Source organism: Cryptotermes secundus, unplaced genomic scaffold (genome assembly GCF_002891405.2).
Source record: "Cryptotermes secundus unplaced genomic scaffold, Csec_1.0 scaffold262, whole genome shotgun sequence".
Lineage (NCBI taxonomy): Eukaryota > Metazoa > Arthropoda > Insecta > Blattodea > Kalotermitidae > Cryptotermes > Cryptotermes secundus.
In genome coordinates this window covers 1,964,815-1,991,291 of record NW_019739214.1, presented here as the reverse complement: position 1 = coordinate 1,991,291, position 26,477 = coordinate 1,964,815, and the positions used below count along the sequence as shown (strand labels likewise).

Below are 26,477 nucleotides of genomic sequence, written 5' to 3'. Positions count from 1 at the left end.
CCCACGGACAAGAATGGAGTGCAACATAGAACGGTGTTTACTAGGGGGTCCGTCCCTAGATGTTATAACCGAGTAAAGTTTAGATCAAACCCATCTTCTCGTGATAGAAGATGTTATACTCGTATAGAGACTATTACCGTAAGAGTTCAGTTGGAAAAGAGAAATCTCTGATCATGTTTCTCAAGGGGCTTCGCGCCAAGACGAACTGATTGGCGGTAAACCGTCAGTCGTAAAGTAACTTTCACTTTGACTTTAGACAGAAGACTGAAATAACCTAGCATGTCTGTAGTGATTCTAAATTGTCGAAAATAGTGACAGTGTTATAGTTACAGCTGGAGGTGAGTGGTCAGCTTCACGCCTCTGCTGTTTCGCCTTTGGGGAAAGAGCCCCCTCCATTAGTTATTGGATATGAGGCTGGCTGGGCCCCAGAGCCGGCCTGGACGATAAGGAGAAGAGAAAATTCTGACCCCACCAGGACTCGAACTCTGACACCTCGGTCGTCCAACCCGTAGGCAGTCGCTATAGCAACTACACTAACTCAGCTCACAAGATTTTTGGTGTTATTCCTATACAATTGCGTGTAGCGTTGCTGCAGGTAGTGTTACCGCTGCTATGCTTACAAGACCACCGCGTTCTTTTCTGTGTCTTGCACACGTGTATCTACAATAGGCAGGAGAAAGATTTATGGAATATTAACTTTGGTGTGTTTTTTAGTTCTATGTGGTTTTATTTACTTACACGTCGATGTGTGGATATTAAGTATATATAGTAGTAATTCAAGTTTTGCAGTACTGAATATGCGCTGTTGTGGATTGGCATGCTTTTAATCTCCTGAAATGAAATACGGATGAGATGTTTCATGTTTCTCATGTAGATGTGGTGTAAGAATTAAATTTGTAGATACTAATTCACTGTGGTGCGTTATGTAGTATTGAAATGTTACATCCAGTGCGATCCCTTATTATACGTATAGCGGCCACAATCACGTGTTGTGCGACGGTGCATAAACATTGACTCTATATTCACAAGACGGTGCAAAGCATACAAGTATAAGTTCTCGCTTTCTTGGATATTCGGCCAGTATAGCGACGAAGCCATTGACAGGAAAACCGAGGAATCGGGGGTCCATTCTTGGTAGAGGCAAGAGATGTTTCTCTTCCCCATTGCTTCCAGACGGGCTCTGGGGCCCGCCCAGTCCCCATACGAGTACAATGCGTACCGGCGACTGTTTTCACGGAGATAAAGCAATAGGACCGTGAAACTGGCTACTTACCTTCTTATATTACCAAGATTAAGAACGATAGAACTACCCCTCCACTCCCAAATATGTCTTTATGAGGTGCTGCTTAATTAATTTAGCCCAGGAATAAAAGTCCTGACCAGGATCACACGCTGTGTGAGGCATCTTAATGTGGTAATTAGTTACCGACTGAAATGCTGTCCCAAGTAGCTCTGCGAGTGGAACTAAGAAAATGTTGCAAGTAAAAGAAATAATCTGTTCTTGTTGCAGCGCTACCAGCAGCTGAGGATCAAGATACTAGGTGACTGCTATTACTGCATCAGCGGGGCTCCACGAGAAAGGCCAGACCACGCCGTGCTCTGTGTCCATATGGGGCTGTCTATGGTCAAAGCTATAAAGTAAGTACGAACACATGAGGCTATTTTTTTTTGTCATTTTTATGGCTATCTGGGGGAACAGATGTTTAGCTATCTAACGGGAACTGATGTTGCTGAAGTCACGCCTGTGTAAGGAGATACTGACTTCTGACTTCATGAAACTGTCAATTTCTGAGCAACAGCACAATAAAGATTCTTTATAACGTGCGCTTCATTTTATAAAATATTTGCCCTCATCTACAAAGAGTTATGCCTGGGTTGTCACAATACCTTCCTGCATGACCTGATGACGTGAGATAAAGTGGTAAAACGAAAAAAGAGCCTATTATACAAAGCCGGAAGTTAGAAAGAAATAAACGCAGATATATAAGCTAGTCTGTTTGCTGACAGCAGCCCAAACGTCAAGAGAGATGATCTAAAATAACAAGCACCATTGAGATGGGAAGAGAACGTACATTTGTATAGGGCCATAAATTAAATTAAGTTGTGATGTCAAACTTGATATCCAGCATTAAGGGAACAATATATACTAAGGGTGTGAACAGGGTGCTGGGGAGAATATTTGGACCGAAGAGGGAGGAAATACTAGGAGTATGGATAAAACTGCGTAATGAGGAGCTTCATAACTTATACTATTCGCCAAATACAATTAGAATGACCAAGTCAAAGACGACGAGATGGCAGGACATGTAGAACGCATGAAGGAGAAGCAGTCTGCAGACACCTGCTCACGCTGGTTCCTCGCTCGTGGATTTTTCTACCCTGGAGATTTAGGTGTTACGTTCCTCCGAAACGTTGGTTCACACAATATCTACACGGCCCCACAACACAGAAAACGACATGCTTCATATTCACCTCTGTGAAAACCTCAAAATTTACACAATGTAGAACTGAGTAACAGAACGCTGACCCCCCGCCCCCAAACCTGCAAAATCCTAGAGTTACGCAGGATGATCACAATATAATTTCACTCAATCCAGTTGAGAACCAGATTTGGAAACGTTGTCAATACAACTAGCTGAGTGAACATCAGAATCTTGAGAAACGATTCTACTACAGCGAGTTAGATTCAGTTAGTTATGGTCACGTGCTTCGCGTGTTTATGCCAAACAGCTTGTCAATTTTAGCTTCAGTTTCTACCGAAAACTGCATTCTACTGGTTATATTGCAGGACTGAGAAATACTGTTCCCTGACAAGCATCAAACTAAATACTCTGCACTTGTTTAAGGTCATTCCGAAGTTCCGTCTTCAACTACGTTAGACAGACAACGATGGACTCTAGGTAAGATAGATGAATTAGGAAGGATGTGTATAAGTTTCTAGGTGTCGGGTCGTAACTTTTGAGATTCTGGTCATCTAGGGTGCGATATCCACTTTCAGCACTACATGCTGCTGTAAAATAGGAGACCATGTGCCGCGCCTGCACGACGTAAGGGACATGGTAGGCAGAGACCAGGCAAGGACAGTGTTGCGCAAGGAGCTCAGAAAGGACGGACGTTCGGGAAGAGACGTCGTACACAACCGGAGTGCAAAAACAGCTTAAAGAACTGAGCCCTAAAAGAGTGATTACGTCTGGGAAGCAGGAGAACACTCAACAATATTTGCAAGCAGACCGTGGAGCTGGGGATCGCAAAGCAAATAGTCGGGACTTCCATTAGACTGCGGGAAATGGGTGTCAGAACACTGTGGACCGGTTGGCCCTCTCCGAAACGAAAGAAGAGAGAACTAACAACACAATAAGAGCCACGGATATTGGAGCAGCGGTAAAGCAGGATGACGGTGATAAAACTTGGCCGGCTGGAACACTATGAAGGAACTGCTCGGGACGAGCTGCCTTAAGTTGGGAGCAGCCGGAGCGGCTGGAGAGTAATCACCATGAAAACCGATCCACGGGGAAGAAGTTGAGACCAGGCACACACGTGGCAAACACAGCCCTCGGAAAACAAGGAATGGCAGTACGCCTGTAGGCTATCCGTCCGAACAGAGAGCAATGCAGCGTGTACAGTCGTTACTAGGCAACGGCCGTGAGATAAGAAACTATACCAGAGCCATTACTGGGTAAAGCCTTGTCAAGAAAACACGTTCCCAAGGATTTCCTTCAGCAGTAATAGAAGAGCTGTGCTTTCTGTTGCTACAAGCCGAAATGTTATAACCGGTACACGTTTAGTAGCGACTTCAGTTGGAAGGGAGCCTCCATTCAGAGAGAACTTGAGCACGGAAACAGAGGAATAGCCCTTGATGGAGCCGTTACAAGGTTACTAGTGAAGGCACTGCACCCGGAAAAGACTTAGGTTGTGTGTAAAGTGCAGTCACGAGTCGTGAGTGTATAAGTGGTCAATAACTTCAATATCCAACTCAAAATCCCGTCGAGAGTCACATCCATACACGTTATAATATGAATGACGTGTTTGGAAGTGATTTTGGCTTCTTGTATGGAAGTACCCGAAATCTTTTATGAACGGAAAAAGTGAATTAAAAAAGAACATGTCTTCACTCCTTACTCTGCAGGACTGACATCTGTGGAGTTCGAAAGCGTAGCCGGGTGACCCAAATTTGGTATGATTTGTTGAAGCAATTATAATGAGGATCAATATACACTCCTCGTGGAATATATGCATAATTACTTCAGATCACATGATTTGCCTAATAAGTTGCTAGTAATTATGTACCTAATTAAGTAGATGTATTTAACCCAATGGAACTTTCCACTTATAGTTCTGGCAGAATTATAATTTATTTATTTTAATAGCGAAAACATTTCAATATACTTTTCCATTAATATTATAGCGCATTTCTATGTTGGTTTAATATACGCCTAACCTGACAGGTTATTAGAATGGAAGTACACCTACTTCAGTCGGCGTTGCGACTAGGCTGCGAAATGGACAACCAAGGAAACGGGGTGAGGTGTTTCTTTTTCCCCAGATCCCAGAATGGGCTCTGAGGCTCGTTACCGGCTGGAATACCCGGAAATTAGGCAGCCGTGACGTGTAGCTGTCCATTCACATGAGTGTAGTATCCAGAATAAATCTGTGTGGAGGTTCATGGTGTGGTGCTTAAATACTCCTAAACACAGGGACCATTGTACTAAAAATATCATGGAATAATTTGTATATGTGTATGTGTGCCAATGGGTTACCTTATGGCGCTACTCTCAGTATCCAGATCATATAGCGTTTAATGGTTAGATGATTAATGGTTGATGAATTGGAAAGGATCTGCAAGGAATCATCCATGGCTTGCTTTACGTATTACTGCAGCATTTATCTGAATAGACTGAGGAATACCACGAAAATCCTGTGAAGTTAGTTGCTGCTCTAGCCCAAATTCAATCAAAGCACCTCCCGAACGTGGGTCTAAAGCGTTAGCACCATACCGAACTGCTCTGTGATATCGGAATATAGTAGGGTCTATTGCAAATTGGAGCTGGACACACAGGAGAATATTACTGATTTGTAGCCATTGAAGAATCAGTAAATTCAATTAACTGACGTCAACAATTTTAACAAACAGAGAACAGTTTATTGTTACCGTTGTATTGACAACATATTATTAGTCACACTGTGTTATGACAATTAGTATCACACGTCAATACGCACAGCGTAGAATATTCATGATAGAAATAGAGCCAAACAAACACCTATTTATCGAAGTGTAATGGAACGTGTATTCGCGTTGTGTCTGTCTTGTGCAGATACCGTATTCACATATGAGTTCAAAAATCGTACTTTCTGCATGTTATTCTTCCCTCATTTCAGTGTCTAGGCTGGATACCGTTGACTTGTAGAATGACTGCTGAACGGGAATGGACTTGACAGGGAGCGACCCATACTTCATCGCGGTATCATCCTGGCAGGTGGCTTGTGAGAGCTAGTAAATCCAAATATCCTCAGCCAGGATAGCCAGTATCCCAACCCAGATTTGAAACGAGCCCTCCCGAATACAGGTTTATAGCGTCACCGCTACACCAACTTGTTCGATCAAATTTCTTAATTACGTGAACGTATTATACTGTGATGTACAGGCCCATTGATAGGCAACGGCTCGGTAAACACATTCTCGTGGGAGACATATCGCGCAATAAGACGTCCAGTGCTATGCAACGGATCAGTTAATACGCCTCCTTAATAATAAACCCTGTGTTATCTGCGTAGACCGTGCAAAGTGGTTATATAAAGGGTTCAGGTGAGAAGAGTTAGTTGTCAGAAGTTGATAGAGTTCAGTATTTGAGTGAGCAGTGAAGTTGAGATTTGTGTCGAGTATCGGGTCGTGTTCTGGAGACGGCAGTCGAAAGTGATTGAGAAGAAATGGCAAAGAAAGTAATTGTACTGTGAAAAGAAGACTTGATTTGTGATTGAAGTTACAGTGAAACTGTTAAAAATCCGTTGCCAGGATAAGACTAGTGAAGAGTGAGAACCCTAGTGTGTAGATCAAGGAGAGCGCTGTAAGTGCCTGTAATCTCAAGTTGTGGTGTGTGAGGTGTCAACAAATCCAATCATCCGATCCAGAACCCGTCTTATAAGTCACACGCAGCCAAACTCCCCTTATTCGTGACAATTCTTAATGAATATTTTAGTAGGTCTGTAACAATTAATATTTAGGAGTGCGGGAGTCTGACTCCCTGAAACTATATTCTGTCATCCTGTGTAAATACAATTCCTATAGTACAGAACACATATGTTGTAATCGTACATTAAAATTTATTTACGTACGCCCTGTTGATAATCCTGCTGATTACTACATCTCTAAATTTAGTTATACTTCATCCTCGTTCGTTCTTGCCATCCTGTCCCATTTCTCTTCATATTTATCCATATATGTTCCTATTCTCTGCCATTACTCTTTATTCTTCCATCCTCCTAATGCTTATTTCTGCATCTATGTTCATGCATCCCTTGTCCGAAATCTGCTCCACCCAAATCCTATTTCTTTACATCTCAATATGTGATTCCAAACTTCTCCCTGCCATATACGGGACAAATCCGCTCTTCATTGCTCCTTCTAATCCCATTTCAGTCTCGAAAATCCCATTTTCCACTGTATTATTCCTCCCTTGCCTTCTCCTATATGTAATTCCATATATAAATTCTTTCAGCTGCTCCTTAAAAATTTTACACAGTGTTAGTGAGCTTCTTCTCACATCGAAGTTTCCATACAGACACAATTTTACTTATTCTTATTCAAAAGGCCTTGCCGCTCTTCTTTCAATTTTTCCAAATAATTCTCAAGCCGAGCCTTTTCATTCCATGTTTAAGTCTTGTCATCCATTTGCCTTTCCCTTCACACCTCCTTCATCGGCTGTCCCCAGGGTGTCCCTTGAAGGAATTCTCTCATCTGTTTCGAACAGTCTGAAACAATATTTAATTACTTTTTCTAATATTTTCACCTTCATTTTTTTGTTCTCCAATTGCTTCACACGAGCCCCGTTTAAGGATTTCGCCGGTAGCCTTATAACTCCTTGGCCTTTAGTCCGCAAGTGAACTATATCGACCTAGAGACCGCCGCTTGTCGGTGAAGTTAGTGCCATCTTTTGTGGCTAGAGAGTGTCGCGTGGTCAGCGCAACGGATTCCCACGGCCGTTAATTTCGGTTTTCTAAACGGAAACCGCTACTTTTCCATTCAAGCATCTCCTCAATTTTCCTTTCGAGGCTGAGTGGACCCCGTTCCAGATCCAATACCTCACAGAAAATCGAACCCGGAACCTCTGGATCTTTAGCCAGGAATTCTAACCACTAGACCACAGAGGCGGTCGGTAGCATTATTACTTTGTAAATTTATTGAAATATATGTATATAGGACTCCTTCCAGCCTGTACGCAAACCTCAAATATCCTCAAGGGTCACTCATCTACTGGCTAATTATATGTGTCTACCTTGACTCTGAAATCGAACATGAGAATGCAGGGTAACATACATTCTGGAAGGAAGAAGAACGTTCCTTGCCACCTGCTTCAAGCTAGTTTCTTACTCGGCTTATCCGTCGACCTTAAATTTGGATGTGACATTCCCTCCGAAACGTCTGTTGACTTTCAACGGAGTGCACGGCGTAATATCCCAGAAGATATAACTCTACAGAAGCACGTCTGTGAGAACATCAAATCCTGTGTCATTTCTATTGTTTCTGCTCTTCATGTCCTCATGTTACTGGGATCTGGAAATGTTGTTCATAATAAATTTAACTATCTCTCTCATCTGCAGAGGTTACTTAGAATGGAACGTGAGAATGGTTGAATCGTGAATTAAGAATTATCAGCAAAGAAACAAGAGTAGTCTCGGATACTTATAGCTTTCCTGGAGCGACTGACTGCATTCACAAAACCATGGGTCAAAAGTGCGGTTTCCAGAATCGAGAATACGAAACAGGAGGAGGGATCTATGGGCCAAATTATACTCTAGTAGCTGATGTACCCCGCATTCTCTACCCATGATCCACATACGAAATTAGGGATTTTACGGCTATTTAAAAATTACCATTTATTTTTGAAAAATTAGAAAATTAAATACGGGGCACATCAAAAATTAGCGCATATACATACAAGGTAAGCGTGACACTTCTATTTTGTACGCTCTATAGAACACAAGGAAAACACTAAATTAGGAAGAAGGGTTCTCGAGCAATATGCTGAAACATTTGGGAGAGGGTTTGAAACATTTGGGGTTCTTTAAATGTCTGATAACTCTCTAGAAGGGTCCTTTACAACGATGCCATATGTTGTCAAAATATGTTGAATAGTTTGGAAAAACAAACACACTCCCTTCTTTATAAATATAACACACAAATTCTACCACCGTTTTCTTCCTTCCCAACCAAAATCCAGTAATATTAGATTTTTAAAATTATAGGAACCCTCCATCTCAAATACCTCTCCAAATGCTGCTTAAAATTTTACGGAATTAATTACAGAGAAAATTTAATTTTAGAAAAGAGTTTTTGAAATGCTGCATCACTTTGCAGTAGCGAACATTCAGTCCAGCACTAATGTACCTATGTGTGCAATGTACCCGTAATTAGTTGACAATATGGTCCTCATTATTGCACAGATGTCATGTTCGTTATGCTGCATCAGCGCAATGAGCTCGGGCCTGCAAATAATCAGGTTAACTGGAGTGAAACTCGGAGCCGATTCATAATATGAAGCTGCGCAGAGAGTGATTAATTGTCTGAGCACTGGAAGAGCAAACGTCATTTCCCTGTTCGCCTTTCGAAAGAAACGTAAACTGACGCGTGATCATCAGAAAGCTGTACACGAGAGATTCTGAAACAAGGAAATATTGGTACTTTCACAAATTCGGAAACTTCTTGTTTAAAAACTACATTACTTTTAGTCAATCAAGTAGCTCTAGAGAGTAGACAATTATTTCAGAAGCTGCTAGTCGCACAGATGATCAATAAATTTGATATTTTATACATCTATAGTATAATGAGGAATTTCATATATTGTACTCTTCGCCAAGTATAATTAGAATGATGAAGACGAGGAGAATGATATGGGCAGGGCATGTAGCACGAATGGAAGGGAAGAGGAATGAATACACAATATTGGTGGGAAAGCTGGAAGGAAAGAGACCACTAAGAAGACCAAAGCGTAGGTGAGTGGACAATAACAAAATGGATCTTAGATAGATAGGATGGGGGTGGTATGAATTGGATCGATCTGGCTCAGGATACGGACCAGTGTAGGTTCCTTGTGAACACGTTAATGACCCTTCGGGTTCCATAAAATGCTGGGAAATTCTTGAGTAGCTGCAGAATTGGCCGCTTCTCCAGAAGGGCTCAGTTCCATGGAGTCAGTCAGATATACGTCAATAGTGGAAAATATACTTCGGAGAAAGTAAATGTAATTCTTATTTTCAAGATATTCCCGCGGGGTGATGTGAGGTTCAGTCCACTTGGCACGTCGGCCACTAATTGTCCTCTCGTGGCAGCNTTCTACCCTGAAGATGGGGGCGATACGTTCCTCCGAAACGTCGGTTAACACCACATATACACGGTGCCAAATCCCAGAAGACTGCTTTCTTCATAGTCACCGCCGTGAAAGCCTCAAATCTTACATGGAAGAAACTTGCCTCAGTGCCAAATTTTCCACCACAAATGGCACATGAACTGACCTTGAATTGAACTAAAGGCGTCAAGGTGAGAAGCCGGCAGCTAACCGTCTGAGCTATGGCACGGACCTTTTACGTCACAATATATTACAAATTTCGAATGATGAAGTTGGGATAATTCGTTAACACAAACTGAGGAATATGGTGAAAGCAAAACTGCATTACACTAGATAAGAGACTATGACATGTCAACGCATTGCCAGACAAAGGCTCGATAAACACCCCGCAATATAGGCAAAAAGACATAAAGCATTTCCGAGACAATGGTATCGACAAACAAGAGGACATAATGTCACAACCCAGAAGACAACAATCTTCATAGTCACGACGTAAAACCTCAGACCTCGCAAAGCCCAATGTAAGCTTGAAAAGTGTACCTGATGATGAATATTGTTTATTGCAGTGAAACAGACTGGTGCTAGTATTGAATAGAGAAACCCAAACACACTGATCCGGGACTGGTTCCAGTGGTATATATGTACATACTGCCAAACGTATTGAATACAACTTTCCAATTCTATTTGTAACGAAAGTTTAAGATAATATAAAAGCAAAGGCAAACTTTTATATTCCTTATTAAGCTTGTTACACTCGATAGACCTCATTACTTATTCATGTATTAAGACGGGGAATGGCTCAAGATGTCGCTTATAATGATCAGTTTATTAACGTAATATTGTTATGCTACTAACGATGGCTGGGTATTTATAATTACTTGGTACTGAATTATATTACAATAGGGACAATAGAGGCAGCTGTACCGCAATGAAGACCCAAATTTTCTACATGTCTTTTTCTTTATCTTCAACATTTCAATCGCCAGATGTTCATTTATTGCAGATTTCACAATCACTTTATGTGTTAGTCTAATAAGAAAAAAATGAAAGGCAAAACTTCACTTGTGTTTAAACAATAATGCACAAAACCATTATGACTTATGAGGAGTGCAGTACAGCTTGCCCATTCTTACCCTAGGCACTAGTAGGAGGTAAATGGACAGCTTCACGCCCCAATCTCTTTACCTTCGGTATAAGAGCCTCGCTACCCATTGGATAAGAAGCTGATTGGACCCCAGAACCAATCTGGAAGCTGTGTAATGCAGAAAAATATCTTACTTCTACCGAGAAGAGAACCCCGGCCATCCAGCCCATAGTCCTTTTCTCAACTGAGCTATTCTGTCTTATATATTGGCCTAATTCGTTATTTATTTACCAAGAGTATAAAATTGAAAATGACACTATGGTTTCTTAATTTGATCTGTACTTTATGTTATGAACCAGCCTCTTAAACTGCAAGCCAATTTTGCAAAGGAATGGAAAGTTAAATTTGCACTTCAGGTAAAGGTGAAGTTACAGAGGACAGAGGCAGACTAAAACTAAACTCACTCTACAAAGATATTATAGCAACTGAGAATCCTGTGGCTGTGGCTATTGAACAGTTCCATCTCCTGGGATGTAACTCCGTGCGGTCTAGTGGAAGTCAACCAGCGTTTTGGAGGAACATGTCGCCTCAATTTTAAGGGACAAAAAATAATTCAGGCAAGAGAACAGCATGACTCAGGTAGCCAGCAGCATTAATTTATACCATAAATATATTTTTAATGCTTTAAATATTTCGGATATGTTACATGCTGACAGAAGGACAGACAATATGCGCTGTTAGCACAGATTTTACAGGGAACTCCAGTCTTTGAATTAAAGAGTCGTAAGGAAACTCGGATATTCCATCTTCTTTGCAGAATTACTGTAATTTTACTTTACAGGTAAAATAAGATTGTCCCTGTGTTTAATCTGTTAAGCACCACGCAAATGATCTCGCATGGGGAGTGGGCATGTACTTCCACCCTTCTTAATGTCTTCACTAGCCGGGATATGAGTGGTTAGCTTCAAGGTCGTGCCGCTCTAACTCGGGGAAACAGGCTGTGGTAACCCTTGCAGAGGAATCTTGGTCAATTCCAGTCGTTTTGACACTGTGTAGAAGAGAAAGATACCTTACCTCTGCCCGGAATACAGCTCACTCTTCTGTCGTCCAGCCAGTAGCAAAGTCCCTACACCGGCTAAGCTATTCCTGCTACAATTTTACATTACGTGCTGTCTCACATAACTTGTTTTGTTGGCCCAAGAACAACTGAAACATAGATTCAGTGATAGGCGGTGACATAGCTCAGGTGGTTAGTCACAGGGTCCCACCGCGGCGGCCCGGGTTCGAGCCCAGATCAAATCATGTTGGATTTGTGGTGGATAAAGTAGCACTGGGGCAGATTTTCTCCGAGTACTTCGGTTTCCCTTGCCAATTCTCATTCCGACGACTGGAACATAGTGAGGCTGGAAGGATTGGGTCAACTGAAAAATTCAATGACCTCATCGGAAATCGAACCCCCGCCCTTCCGGCTTGTTGCCTAGTGCCTCAGCCAACTACCATACCGCGTGCCCCTCTGATATTCATAGTCACCTAAAATTGTTAGGACAAAGATATCTAGGATGATGCAATTTGCATGTGATATGGCTAGGATGGGGAGACAAGATATGCCTACAGAATTTTTGTATTAAACTACTGAGGAAAACGTCTAATCGGAGAGCAGATAAGGAGATGGAGAAATAATATTAAGATCGGTGTTATGAAGACAGGATATGGGCGCAGGTTGTGAGATTCATCTTGTGCTTCCACAGAGACAGTTGCCAACTATTGATTACCCTTCGCGGCTTCTTCTTTAACCACGGAATTTTCCGCTCCCTCCACTCTGTTCTATTTAATGGAATGTGTTTTGCTTTTTCTTATTCACTGCAAGAGCTTACTGCCTTTACCTGCTTCGTGTCCCTACAAATCATCTTCCAGTATCTTAGTCTCCACATTGCTTTCTCCTTTTTCCATTTCTATTACATTCTTCTTTTGCATATATATAATTTCTTTCCCCGAAATCGACCTTTTAATTACCACATTCTTGCTGTTCTCCTTTCTATAATAGTCGCCTTTCCTCATTTTCTTTCCCCTCCTTTCTGTCACTTTTTTTTAATTCGCATAGTGAAGGGTGGAGTCCAGCTGGGTCCACTCGGCATGTCGGCCACTGATTAGCCTGATGTGCTTGCCCCGGGTGATTATAATTATGTTGAATTTGGTGGAATGAAGATTGGTAGGGGAACCCGAAGTACTGGGAGGAAGCCTGCCCCAGCGCCGCTTTGTCCACCACAAATCCCTCTTGACGAGACCTGGGCTCGAATTGTGGCCGCCGCGGTGGGAAGCCAGCGGCTAACCGCTTGAACTATGGCGCGGCCTTTCTGTCATGTTACTTTCCCTCATGCCCTCTGCAATATTCCCTCTGCAGTATTGAATGAAGTATTAAACAAAAACAGGCGAAGAAAAGATCCTAGCGCAGCTCCTGAATTCTGTACAGTAAAAAGTATTTCCTCATTCTTCTGCGTCATTAGTAAATTTTGGGAAAAAAATTATCGGTCTGAATACACTATATTCTTCTTACATGTGACTGATCTTGATTTCGTTACTTTGGAAACGAAATCGATTACTGTTCGACAGGGCATTGTCTGCTCCTGAATATCGAATAAGAATGAAATCCGCTTCATTGGTATAACAGATTTCGATAAAAACAGTCATTTTGCTTTTTTGACTCCTATTTCGCGTATTATAATTTGCCTCGTGATTCCACCTTTGCAGTTTTATTTAGAGAGATCATCTCCACAAATTATTGAAATGCAATGGGAATCATCACAGCTGTTCTCGAGAAAAAAAAATCATTTTATGTTTTGGGGCATACCTGAAGGGGCTAAAATTTTGAATCTCGAATGTTCATGAGTATCGGTTACGGATCTATCATGGAGAAACTTTGAACGCCGAATAAGAATGAAACCCGTCCGAATGTTGAGGCGCACGTCCATCCGTTCTTTCGTATATACCATACATACATAATTGGTGGACAAAATTATGGAAATACTAACAAATTGAGGATTAGAATTTGTGTTGGCTATATTGAAAGAACTTCAGCTGGCAACACTGATTGTTCTTATTCCGTTTGTTTACACCCTGTACTGCTTGTGTAAATGTAGTAGTCATTGTGTTGAGTGGCAGTCCGTGTGAAAGAAATGGAAGATTGGAGACTTGTCCGATTTCGAAAGAGGACAGGTCGTTGGCGCGCTTTTAGCTGGGGCATCTGTAAAAAAACTGTCATAATATTATGTGAATCGAGAGCGACAGTTTCTAAGGTTATGTCAGCATACACGAATCATGGGAAGACAACATCGGTGAAGAGGAACATCGGGTGAAAATCAACGCTGAGAGAAAGAGAACATCGTACATTGAGAAACAGTGTTTCGAAAAATCACACAACTACTGCAGCAGAACCGTATATTCATCTTGAAGACCTGGTTTCCACAAATACTGCCCAATATGAGCTTCACAAATCCAACATCCACGGTAGAACTGCAACCTCTGATTACTGAAAGTAATGCTCAGATGCGTAATCGGTGGTGTTATGACCGTAAAACCTGGACACCAGACAACCAGACAAAAGGAAAGACGCACGTGACATGGTCAGTTGAGTCGTCCTTCACTCGGTTCTCTACAATAGGAAGAGTTTATGTTTGGAAAACACCCTAGGAAGCTTAAAATCTGAAATGTTTACTGCAGACAGTCAAACACTGAGGAGGTTCTGTGATCATCTGAGCAGCAATATCATGTTACAATATTCTGTTGGTCCCATTATTATCTTTCAAGACCGCATTTCTTCAAGGAAGTACGTGAACAAGTTGGGTAATCATGTGCATCCCATGATCCAGAAGTTATTTCCCAGCAACGGCGCAGTTTCCTAAGACGAAAATGACCCCAGTCACACAACTGGAACTGTTCAGTCATGGCTTAGGAGCATGAAGTCGAACTTCAGCATCTTCCTTGGCCTGCACAATCAGTACATTTGGGCATCAATAAATCACTCGGGTCAGTTATGGAAACTAGAGTGAGAAACAGAACTTTACAAAATCACGCTGTCATTTCCAGCTCGCAGTGTCTTCACTAGTAATTGCCTGGTAACGGCTTCTAACAATGTCTATTCATCTGCTTCTGGGCTCAAGTCCTTTCTGACGGCAGCACCCTTCCAACTGCCTCTTTAACTAACAGTCGCCGACTCTCTTCTTGAGACTCCCGCACAGAACTTACTTGGTTATCCCATTTGTTTTCCTTATAACCCCTTAGCACGGAAAGAGTATAAAATACCGCTTCAAACAGTCCCTCTGTTGCTGCATGCTTATCAGTTGTCGCGCAAACGTGTTTACCGAGCCGTTGCCCAGAAACGGCTCTACATGCTACAATATTTTGTGATTCTGGAATATTTCTTTTCCTCTCTTTGAAACGAGATGATAAATGTCAGACGCGTGAATGTATTTACTTATAGCATTCTTATATTTCACTTTTGCTTTTCCTTTAATCCGTGTTCATGTCATTTCATATGTTTTCATTTCTAAAATTCGTTGTTGCCATGTTTATTACTGACGATTTTTTAACTATTTGGCAAATGGGATGGGTTCTGGTTGCAACTAATTATTTCATACCTAAACTCACTCCACGGAAATACGTTCTTCTCCTCATCACCGCAGCTGTTATGCTCCCCCTCCCACCTTACTTCCCCACACCCCCCTCTTGATGCTTAGCCGCTCCGTTCAAACAAATATAGGGAGAGGAACTAAAGGTTCGGCCACACAGAGCGCTACGTACGCTATGTTCGCTATACAAACAGAAAAATATCTCCCTTTATTGCCAATGTGACTGACCACACAGACTTCCGTACGCTACGTACGCATGTTCACTATGTTAGCTGCGTCGCAGAGTGTACACAGCGTACGTGGCTTACGTTTTGAACATAGCGTAGAGCTCTGTGTGGCCGATCCTTTAGTCGTGATCTTCGGTAGCTTAAAGCGGTTTCGGGTGTTTGATACAGAAGTTAGTGGGCAAAGGGGGGAAATACGAAAGAAGAAACGCCAAGTCTTGGAGCCACGTTATACCAGTCATATATTAGACTTCTTTGTGTGGCCTCAGTGCAGTATTATATACGACCCCTCTGTGGATTGAGAAGTTCTTAGCTACGTGCTTGTATACAGACAGACATGATGTAAAACTAAAGTAACATATCTTCAAGGAAACTGCAGGTTGCAGTACAACTTACAAGTGGGCTCTGTTGTTTACGTCACTTTGCCTCCGAACTGTCACTTGTTCCAGTAGAGAGAGCAAAAAGCAGACAGACACGTCAGGTATCGACCACGTCCTTCAGGGTCCACGTAATTCATTAGAGATTTAATGGTCACGGTGATCGCTACGAGAGAACTGAGCACTTCAATAAAGTCTAAACCAATTCAATGAGTTTATCCCACTCACGACATATGACACGGTTTTTTCTGATATTGGTAAGAGTATTTCTGTGGTTAGGTTACACGAATACTACTTAAGGGTTCGATGTACCTTACCATGAATTAAAAATTTGAATTTCATCTCTGCTTTCGCCTTAGATCACTAAATATATCCACTAAAATTTCCATAAAACTGTGTGATTCTTGTGTTTATCTGCATGGACTTACATGTATACAAAAAAAATATTCATCTCGATTTAAAAAATATTAAATAAAGCATGCTTTATTTAAACTGTTTTGACAATAAATAATTTAATCCATTCGTATGAGTACATTTCACAAAGTACAAAGTATAAAGGGATGTTTTCAAAGGTGTTTCTGGGCTGTGATGCGGTATGGATTTCTAGGTGGATACAGACGTTTCGAAAGAACATGTTTCCAATAGCTTCAGGATTTGAGTGGACATGGAAACAGCATGTTCCTCCGAAAAAGTATGTATTCGCCTACAAAATTACGCGGTTTCATAAACCAGAATACCATAAGCTGAACAGTCAGCGCCGTGAAAAGTTTAAAACGTATCCAGGATATGACTAGTGAAGACCGAGAACACTAGTGCTTGTGTAACGGTGAACTGAAAGTGTGCACAATAGCGACGGTGTCAGTTTGAATACGTAAGATACAGTAAATCCAATAATCCAAGCCAAACCCCGTATTACTAGGCATGCACAACCCCTACTTCGTGATAATTCTTTTCCGCCATAAATTTATTTTCTTAAACATGATGCAGTCACAATTATGGAACAAATATTGAATGAAAATGGATGTTCTACACCAATGTATCGAGTTGTCAGCACGCCTGCCTCGTATACGAGAGGCCCTTGACTCAAACTTGCCTAGGGACCGCACAATTCTTACTGATCGCTTTTCTTCACTCTCTCCAGACAAGCTCCTGGACAGTGTTCAATCTATGAACGCTCCTTAAAAATCCTTCAACTTAATTATTCATTACTCACACTACCATTAAATACTGTGTGGCCTAGGTATGTCAGGCTTTGTTACCTAACACGCAAATAAAACATGCCTACCATTTGAAAACTATGGTGAAAAGAAGAATACGTTTCAGATTATATTTACATATATTTTATGACGTAATTATTTTGTAAGTGGTGGATAGTTCACATTTCTATAGAAAATATAATTACTTATTATTTACAAAAATATTTGGAAATATTTTAACCCAGAAAAAAAGTCCTGAGGGTATTTTTTTATTGATAGTGGGGTGGGAGTAAGTCCCTTGTACTGCGGCCACTTCTGGCCTATTGTACCAGCCCCAGATGATAGGTGAGGATGATTGTGGAGCAATTGCTGGAATGAAGATTGACAGGGGAAACCGAAGTACTCGGAGAAAACCTGCCAATTTGTCCACCACAAATCCTACATGACCAGACCCGGGATCGAACCCGGGCCGCCTCGGTGGGAAGCCAGCGACTTACCGCTTGAGCTATGGCGCAGTCCTGAGGGTATCTGAACCAGTAAGACGTACTGGAGAACACACCCTTATTTAAACCGTATTTTTATTACTATAAACTGAAATAATGTAATGAAATTTATTATTTATTATGAAAATCCTATCTTGATATATTTCAGGTAGCAAATTCGCACTAATTACCGCCAAGGCGGCGTACCAAACTTCATGCTCCAAACGACTGAGAAGAAAGTAAACGGTTGTGCACATAGATCGCTTTTTCCATTGAAAGATCCGTTACGGACACCTAAAACCCGACCACAGACGGAGAGAAGAATATTAAAGAATTAAAAGGATTTTCTATGTGAAGTAACAAATGAATTCCAATGCATATAAATTAATATTAAAATTAAAAATGTATAAATCAGATATACTTATAGAAGTTTATTTTATAAGACCCACACTGTGATTGGTAAAAGTAAATTTGCCCTTGTGCTTAACAAATTAAACGCCATTCCATGAAGACGAATAAGGAGTGCAAATAGAGCTGCACCTTTCTTGACCTCAGAACTAGATGGAAGTAAGTGTTTAGATTCAGGCCCCGGCTGCTTTAACCCTGAAAACCGTTCCTAGTACCAATTGGGTAGTAGGCTGAATGGGAACCAGAGCCTATCTTGACGTTGTGGAGGAGAAAAAAATTCCTTGCCTCTGCCGGAAATCGAACCCCGGCCGACCAGTCCGTAGTCTCTCATTTTAAAAATTGGTACATATGACAATTAAAACGTCTATGTATAACACAGTCCGTCAATAATGTAACAAATTGTCCCTTTTTCTTCCACTTACACTTTTTTAACAACGTATTCCGTCCCTAGATGGCCATTTTCATGTGTCTGTGTTACTGTATATATATATATATATATATACGTTTTAATATCGCTTGCAAAAGGATGCTTAAATACAGAATTACATATGACAATATTAATCTGAACATTATATTTCATGACATGGAAATTCTGTGACGATAGAAGTGAGCATTCTCGTATTTTACAGCGGTTTAATAAGCACATATTTTAGTAAGTAATTATTTGACACAAAACATGTGGAAAGAATTAATATCAGAGCTAGAATACAAATTTATTCGAGGGGAACCTCTGTTTAATATGTGACAAAATAAAACATTTATGTCCTAACCTCTTCATCTTCGTGAACCAACAAATTGGAGTCTGTTGCTGATGAGAACACAAATTGAATTGCTCCCACGCTTTGATCGTCGTCATGTTAATCTGAATATCGTTCCACAGGAATATTCATCAACATGTCATCACCCCACTTTAACGTACACAATTTTTAAATTTCCATATAAAACACTCTTCTACAAGAGAAACTGTCAAGGTTAATTTAAATACAGGATTAATGTTAGCCGAAAACTATATATCTTCGGCTATAAAAATTAAGACGCGTAAAAACTCCACACAGTAAAGTCATTCTTAAGAAGCTGGTCAAATAACTATCCGTCTCTTATGGAAACCAAAACTTATTTTGACAACAACAGCAAATCACTGGATCATATTATCACTGTATTAGTGACAAAAGACGGGTTTTGGATTGGTGAATAGATCTATTGTTCACTTACAGGTCGCGACTATAAATAATTGTTACACTATTGCTGATTTCCACATTAAAAATCACTCCACACTAAGTCTTCTCAGTCTACTTTCACTAGTCTTTACTCGGTAATATCCCCACAATGGCTATTCCTCCGCAATGCCTTCACTGGACGTTTCCTGGTGACGAATCTTACCTATGAAGATTCTTCCGCTTCCGTTGCACGCTGGTTAACACTCCACAGCTGAACCCTCGACTGCACTGTACTCACTCGAGTCATCTAATCTCTAAGCGGACCCTCAGAGAACACTGCCTACATCACCTTTTCCATTGTTGTGTGACGTCATCGCACACGCTTATTCTGTGAGCGCTACATAGCAACGGCTGTACGCGTCACGTATCATGACACCTCTATTGTTGCGTGCGGCCATTACCTAGCAACGGCCGATGTTTAGAGTCATCTCTTAGGGACGGATCCATACGCCACAATATACTGAGCCAGATGAATTCAGTCCTTAATCTTATATTCTTAAGCTAACTGATAATTATAAGTCATCGTATCATGCGAAGCGAAGGCACTAAATAATTGGTAACATGTGATGTAACATCATTATCTTCTTATGCCTCGACTTTAATGGCAAAGAAGGATACTTCGGTGACTGTTTCTCACAGTGCACTTTCATGTGTCATTAAGATATTGAAGTTCCCTACTTGTCTTACATTGCTTATAAAGCATTAAGGAAGCACGTAGGAGAGTAATCTAATACACAAACCGTTACAAGCTTCAAGATACATTCTAATGAAGTGAGATAACTCCCCAAAAAAAAGAATATCCATTTCGTTAGAGGGATATTTTGATAAGGGCCATGCTGAAGTAGAGCCAGGATCGCTCAGTCGGTATAGCCATGGGCAACTGGCTGGACGGCCGGGATCGATTCCCTGTAAGGAAAAAAGATTTCCTCTACTCCATAGCGTCAAGACAGGGTATCCAGCCCACGTAGTTTCCTATACAATGGTTACCGGGAGCTCCTTTCCCGAGATAAAGCAAGTCGAACGTGAAGCTAACCACTCTCCATAATGTTGGGGTCGGTAATGGTGAAACTAAATTTTCACTCCCTCAAATATCTTCATGGAGTAATGCTTAAATAATACCGCACAGGAGCAAATTTACCTTATTTTTTTTTAAGAAACTTTAAGTGTGGGAAGTTGAATTTTATAAAAGTTCAGATTTCTAAAATGATGTTTCTAGTTCAATGACTGCGTCATAATCTACATTACTACTACTAAAGCTTCCAAGTCTACATCGTGGGACGATAGTGTTTGAAGAAAAGTGGTGATGAATTATGAAAATACAGAAAAAGGAGAGTTCTCAAAGCGGTCACTGTGCCCATTTCTATCTTTTGTGATATTACGCTGTGTAGTGCGGCGGACATAAACCAGCGTTTCTGAGAAATTACAACCTTCACCTTCAGGATGTACAACCAAGAAAAATGCCAGCATGGGCAGGTAGTGAACAGGGCCTACTTACTCCTCGACAGCAAACCTTACTTCCTTACTCATGGAGCTGAGCCCTTCTGGAGGAGCCGACAATTCTGCAGCTACTCAAGAATTTCCAGCATTTTATGGAACCCGTAGGTTTATTACCGTGCTCACAAGAGTCCTCCACTGGTCCCTATCCTGAGCCAGATTTATCCAATCCATACCATCCTATCTCTCTAAGATCCATTCTAATATTGTCCACCCACCTACGCTGACAGTAAACCTAGTGATGATAAAATCCCCCGAAAAACGTCGGATGGCTTTCACCATACGAAGCCCCGTTATATCCCTGAAAACGGAAGTCCTGAGTAAGAAGAGGTAGACCAAATTGAAAAGATTCCTTGAAAAATAAAGAAGGACGGTAGAGTGGCTGTAGGATATCACAAAATCCTTAGTCAGGATTGCTGGACTCAAGTGGGATTTCTCACGGATCCCTGGAACAGAAGAGAGCACGCTGGAGTAACTGAGTTGGTAGCTGATGGCTTATGCAAGAACTCCCCGGTGAAGTTGGTCTCATGTGTTCTTTATTCATGCAGGTCGAACGCAATGCGGGTCCCCGGGTCGGCTGAAGTGAGAGATCTAGCCTGATTCTCCTTGTTAAGCCCATCTAACTAGCAACTCCTACCGTGGTTGTCATGGCAACCTCACGAGCTCCATGTGGATATAAACCGTACATATGAATTAAATGGGCCCATTCACATCAGTCGTACAACATCCTGAATTGTGTGTTATACGCTCTTTTGTTGAAACCATTCTTCCGCGAACTGCTGTAAACGTATATTCGTTCACGTGTCACCGCTTCGTAAGGAAATTGTGCCCCTGAACCCGTTCCGTTTAATGTGCAATTAAGTAACGTACGATAATATGTAGACACGTGACAGAAGCACATGTAATTATTTCGGAGGGAAATCCTAGCTCCATCTTCATGATCACCCTTGAGGAATTACGTTCCACCGGAAAAGTAATATCTGCCTGGACTAGCATACTACATATATCACAACCCACAAGCCCACAGTCTGAATTTATAAAACTGTACCAGTTGTTTTACAAGGTTGCAAAATTTGATCTTCCAGTCTAAGCGAAAGCCAGTAAGTGAAGGTATGCGAAGATGACACTCAATCAAATGTATGAACAAGAAAGAAATTGGTCCAAAAGGAAAATAAAGAATACTACACAACAGATCTTCGAAATTTATATATAGTGATATGACGCCAGAAAGCCGGAATAGTGAGGTCAGAATATATGTTCACTGCTAGGCAACGACTCTGTAAGTACATTCCCTCGGCAACGAATATGCAAGAAACAATCTAATAACTTCCGTTGCTATGGAACGGCTCTGTAAACACGTCTTCTCGGCAATAGATACCTTGTTTTCTGTATGGCCCGTGCAAAGTAGTTATGAAGAAGGTTGCATTTGAGAAGAGTCGAGTCGAGTTTCGAGACGCCAGCTTATCGGTATATGAGCTCGGGAGCAGAGGAACTGAACTGAGTTCAGTCGAATCTTCGGAACTTGAGGTTGTAGAACAATGGCAAGAAGGGAATTAGGTTGTGAAAATAAGACTTCATGTGTGATTTGAAATGACAGTGAGACGGTTATAAATCCGTTGCCAGGATACGGCTAGTAATGACTTAGAACATTAGTGCGTGTGCAACGGTGGACTGTAAAATGTGTACATCAACGATAGCGCTGTACTGTCTGTAGTCCCGAGTTCTGTGTATAAGATATCAATAAACCCAATCAACCAACCTAAAGGCTCGTTTATAATCACCAGTACACGTGACATACCCTCACCACTCAGTGGTGTAAGCCAGAATAAACCTAGGGGAATTATAATGGTCAGGCTATGTAGTATATTGTGAGAAACATGAAATGCGTATCACATATTCGTTAAAATATTTAATGGGAAGAAATCACATTAGAGAATTATGATGAGTTATGTAAAGTCTAGAATTATAGCGCCATCTTTTCTCAGCTTCCCTTGAAGAACTAAACTGACTGACTTCTCCAACTATCCTGGTTATAACTTCTTGGCACGGACCACATAGAAAACGCCGTTCTTCTATTGTTGCTTGCGTATTCATTACAGTGGGAACATGTTTGCCGAATTCTTGCTCAGAAACGACCGTTGTTTATTCGCCAAATGCAGCGGCTGTACACGCTACAATAATTAGGACCTCGATTTCTAACACGCAGATAACACACCAAGTCTCCTTACAAAACCTAGTCTATTAATGTTGTGTAGGGAAATAGTACTCGTGAGGTTAACTGAGGAGCTACTTCAAGGAAGTAGCGGCTCCGGTCTAGGAAACCGAAATTAACGGCCGTGGGGATTCGTTTCGCTGATCACGAGACACCATCTATCCACTAAGGTTGGCGCTAACTTCGCCGACAAGCGGCGGTCGGTCGGTAAAGTTAGCTTGCGGACTAAATAATCGCTGTTGAAGGTGAGAACTGAACGAAAATCTCAAATAAATTGTGCGGGCGTAGTGAATAATGTTTTAACTTAAAACAGGTGGTATTGTACAAAAGCAACTACTTTTCTTTAATATGTTGTTACATGTAAGACGATAGGAATATTTATTGAAAAGAAAATTGTTCATAAAAAAAATTATAAATAAAAACTAAATATAAATTTAATGCAAGACACAATTTTTCCATATACCTCACAGTTTTCGATAGAATGAAATTCTATTCCATGAATACATTTTCAAAATTGCGTATTCAGCAGTCAATTGCGGCTGCAGCAACAAAATCGTAATTACAGAAAATAGGAAAAAATAAAAAACAAATATAATCTTTATTAAATTTAAACTGAGTTGTAGTCAGAATTGTTTCATTCCTTAAGGTTGTGTTTCATTATAATATGACTCTAAAATTAAATTGAACAATTTTTATATATACATTCAATTTTCGTTTATACCGTATAATAACATTACATACAGAAGCCTTAGTACTCATTCTAGAGCCCGGATTTTTTGAAAATATGCAAATGCATATTTTGAGGGTTTTTGGTCGTTATTGCATGTTCTAATCGTAAGAGCATATTTCTGCATATATGTTTGAAATTAAGGATAATTAAGGATGAGACAACCGATTTATGTGGCCGATGCATAGCAAATTTGGTAGTTGTTAAGCTACATCCAGACGAACCCGGCAACCCTCATCTTCTTGCTTGCAAAATACTAGAGAAAACCAACCATAGCACAATAGCAAGATTTGTAAATGATTCTCTGTGGCTACTATGGTCATCTGAAATTGAGAATAATTGTTGTAAGGTGCTTGTATTACAGATGGAGCTTTATATACGTTGAAAGCAGCATAGGCCTTACAAGTATTTTATCCAGATCTTATACACGTAACCTATTTAGCTCACGGATTATACCGTATTGCAGAAAAATACGAGCAGTTTCCAGCTGTTAACGATTTAATTGCAAGTGGAAAAAAAAACTGTTTCTGAAAGCACCAGCTCGTGTCCAGTTCTACAAAGATTGCCTACCTCAGGTTCCTCTGCCACCTGAACCTGTCCTAACTAGGTGGGGGACATGGTTATCCGCAGTTTCATTTTATCAGGAGAGTTTCAATCAAGTAAAAGAAGTGGTTACAAAACTTGAAGGTGAGAATGCATGTGTTCGTGAAGCAAAAGTGGTGTTTGGAAGTGATACTATTTATCAAGATGTGAATTTTATCCATGCACATTTTTCAACTGTTTCAAAAGCCACTGAGGGCTTAGAATCTTGTGGTGCACTCCTTCACGACTCACTTGAACTCGTTCAGAAAGCAACTTGTTCACTGAATTCCGCTCCAGGCGAAATTGGACAGAAGATTAAATGCAAGTTAGAAATGGTGTTGAATTCGAACCCAGGACTAAAAAAGATTCAGTCAGTTAGTTAGTACTTGAGTGGAATTAGGGTATCTTTGCAAGATGAATGTTCCGAACCTTCGGCACCAGTGTATAAATACTGTCCAATCAAGTCAGTTGATGTAGAAAGATCATTCTCAGCCTATAAACTCATTGTGACTGACAATAGACGCAGTTTGTCTCCAGAAAACACTGAAAGACTTCCAGTTGCCTGTTGTGATGCTACTTTCTGCAGTGAATGATACATGTAAATAGGTGAGTCCGAATAAAGTGACCTTTTTCCTAAGTGCATATTGTTTTATTTTTGGTGCATATTTTCCCGCTTTTTAGCGCATATTTTAAGTGTTTTTAGCGCATAAAGATCCGGGCCCTACTCATTACTTATTTCTGTAGTAGGGTCACATTCTTAGAGTTTTGAGTGTTGCCCAGTTAGAGTTTCATCTAAAGCTGCATGTGAATTTAATAATTTTTATTATAGTGGAAGAGATAATCATAGTCTTATTAATTAAACTAATAAGTCTCTCTACCTAGCGTGTCACTTATGTTCATACTATATACGTGTAGTTTACAGTCATCCTGCTCTACGTGGTGGATGTTTACGTAACTTCTCTGGGTTCTTGAACTCACCCACATGTTGTTCTGTGACATTCAGAGCACGTTCCATTAACATGGATACTATGAAAATAATCTCACTCTCAACACGGCTCAACTGCTTTTATTATGGCGAAACAATGGGACATGAAACTGGTTTGAACCCGAGCCTCAGAATATAAAAACAAATTAAGAATATTTCCCCTCGCTTAGAGGACAATTTTTGTATTTACCATTTATACACGACGTACAGGACGTATTGACGGCCTTTTGGCTATTACATTTATGCATGGATAGTTTTTGTTATCCTCGATATGTAGACTGAACCATTTGGAAAGAGTATGCAACATTTATTTCTAAGTTATTCTATTATTGGGGGCACGCGGTAGCGTTGGGTTGAGACACTATTCTACAAGCCGGAAGGTCGTGGATCGAATCCCGATGAGGTGGATTTTTTCAATTGACCTAATCCTTCCAGCAACACTATAGTCCTGGGGTCGACTCAGCCTCTAACAGAAATGAGTACCAGGAATATTCCTGGATGGTGTAAAGGGCGGCCGGCGCTCAAGGCTGACAACCTCACCGCCATCTGTAAGCCGATTGTCTAGAAAATGTGGGAGCCTCGACGTCTCACAACCCTATGGGCCTCCACGGTCTGTTACATGGATAGCTTTACCTTCACCTTTTCTTTTATTAATGTAACAAATCGGCGAGAAAAATAAATATGATGAACGAAAAGAACTTTTGTGTCAGACAGAAGAGTTTCAAAGTAAATATTCAACATTAAAACTGTGACTATAAATGTAACATATATTAGTACTGATTCACATTAACATAGCACGAACTGTCACACACGATACAGTGAAAAATAAAAATACAATTAACAACAAAAGAATTTAATTAATTTTCTGAAGAAAATCTGTAACCTGTAAGTAATGTGACTGTTCTAAAAACATGCTGATTCGTTTTAGTGACTGCAATTTCATGCATCCGTCTCGTGAGTGTGGATGAACTCGACCTAATTTTGTCATCAGGAAAGTACCAAGGCATCTTATTATCTTTGCAAAATATTTGACATAAGTACTTAAATTACATTGACTGATTTAATATAATGCCGTAATCACTATCAAATTAAACCGCAAGTATTATTTATTTGTTCCGTAGCCCGATATGTTTCGAAACTCAAAGAAGTATCATAAAGGATCTTGTGTTAACTAATACTTTTACTTCAGTCACCCAAACTCCTACAATATTGTTGATTCATAACAAAACGAATATTAAAATTAAAACAAAAGAGTACGACACAATGTAGTATTTGTATATTATAATAAATATATTGGACCGCCT

General features: G+C 40.6%; 1 protein-coding gene across 1 annotated transcript in view; it reads left to right on the top strand.

Moving 5' to 3' along the window:
- The window catches only part of LOC117282028 (adenylate cyclase type 3), a 295,000-nt gene that overhangs the window by 202,977 nt on the left and 65,546 nt on the right, over nt 1-26,477 (top strand). The window contains exon 5 of the mRNA XM_033754352.1: nt 1,511-1,638. Within this exon, the coding sequence (XP_033610243.1) occupies nt 1,511-1,638 (128 nt within the window). The remainder of the gene's footprint in view (nt 1-1,510; nt 1,639-26,477) is intronic.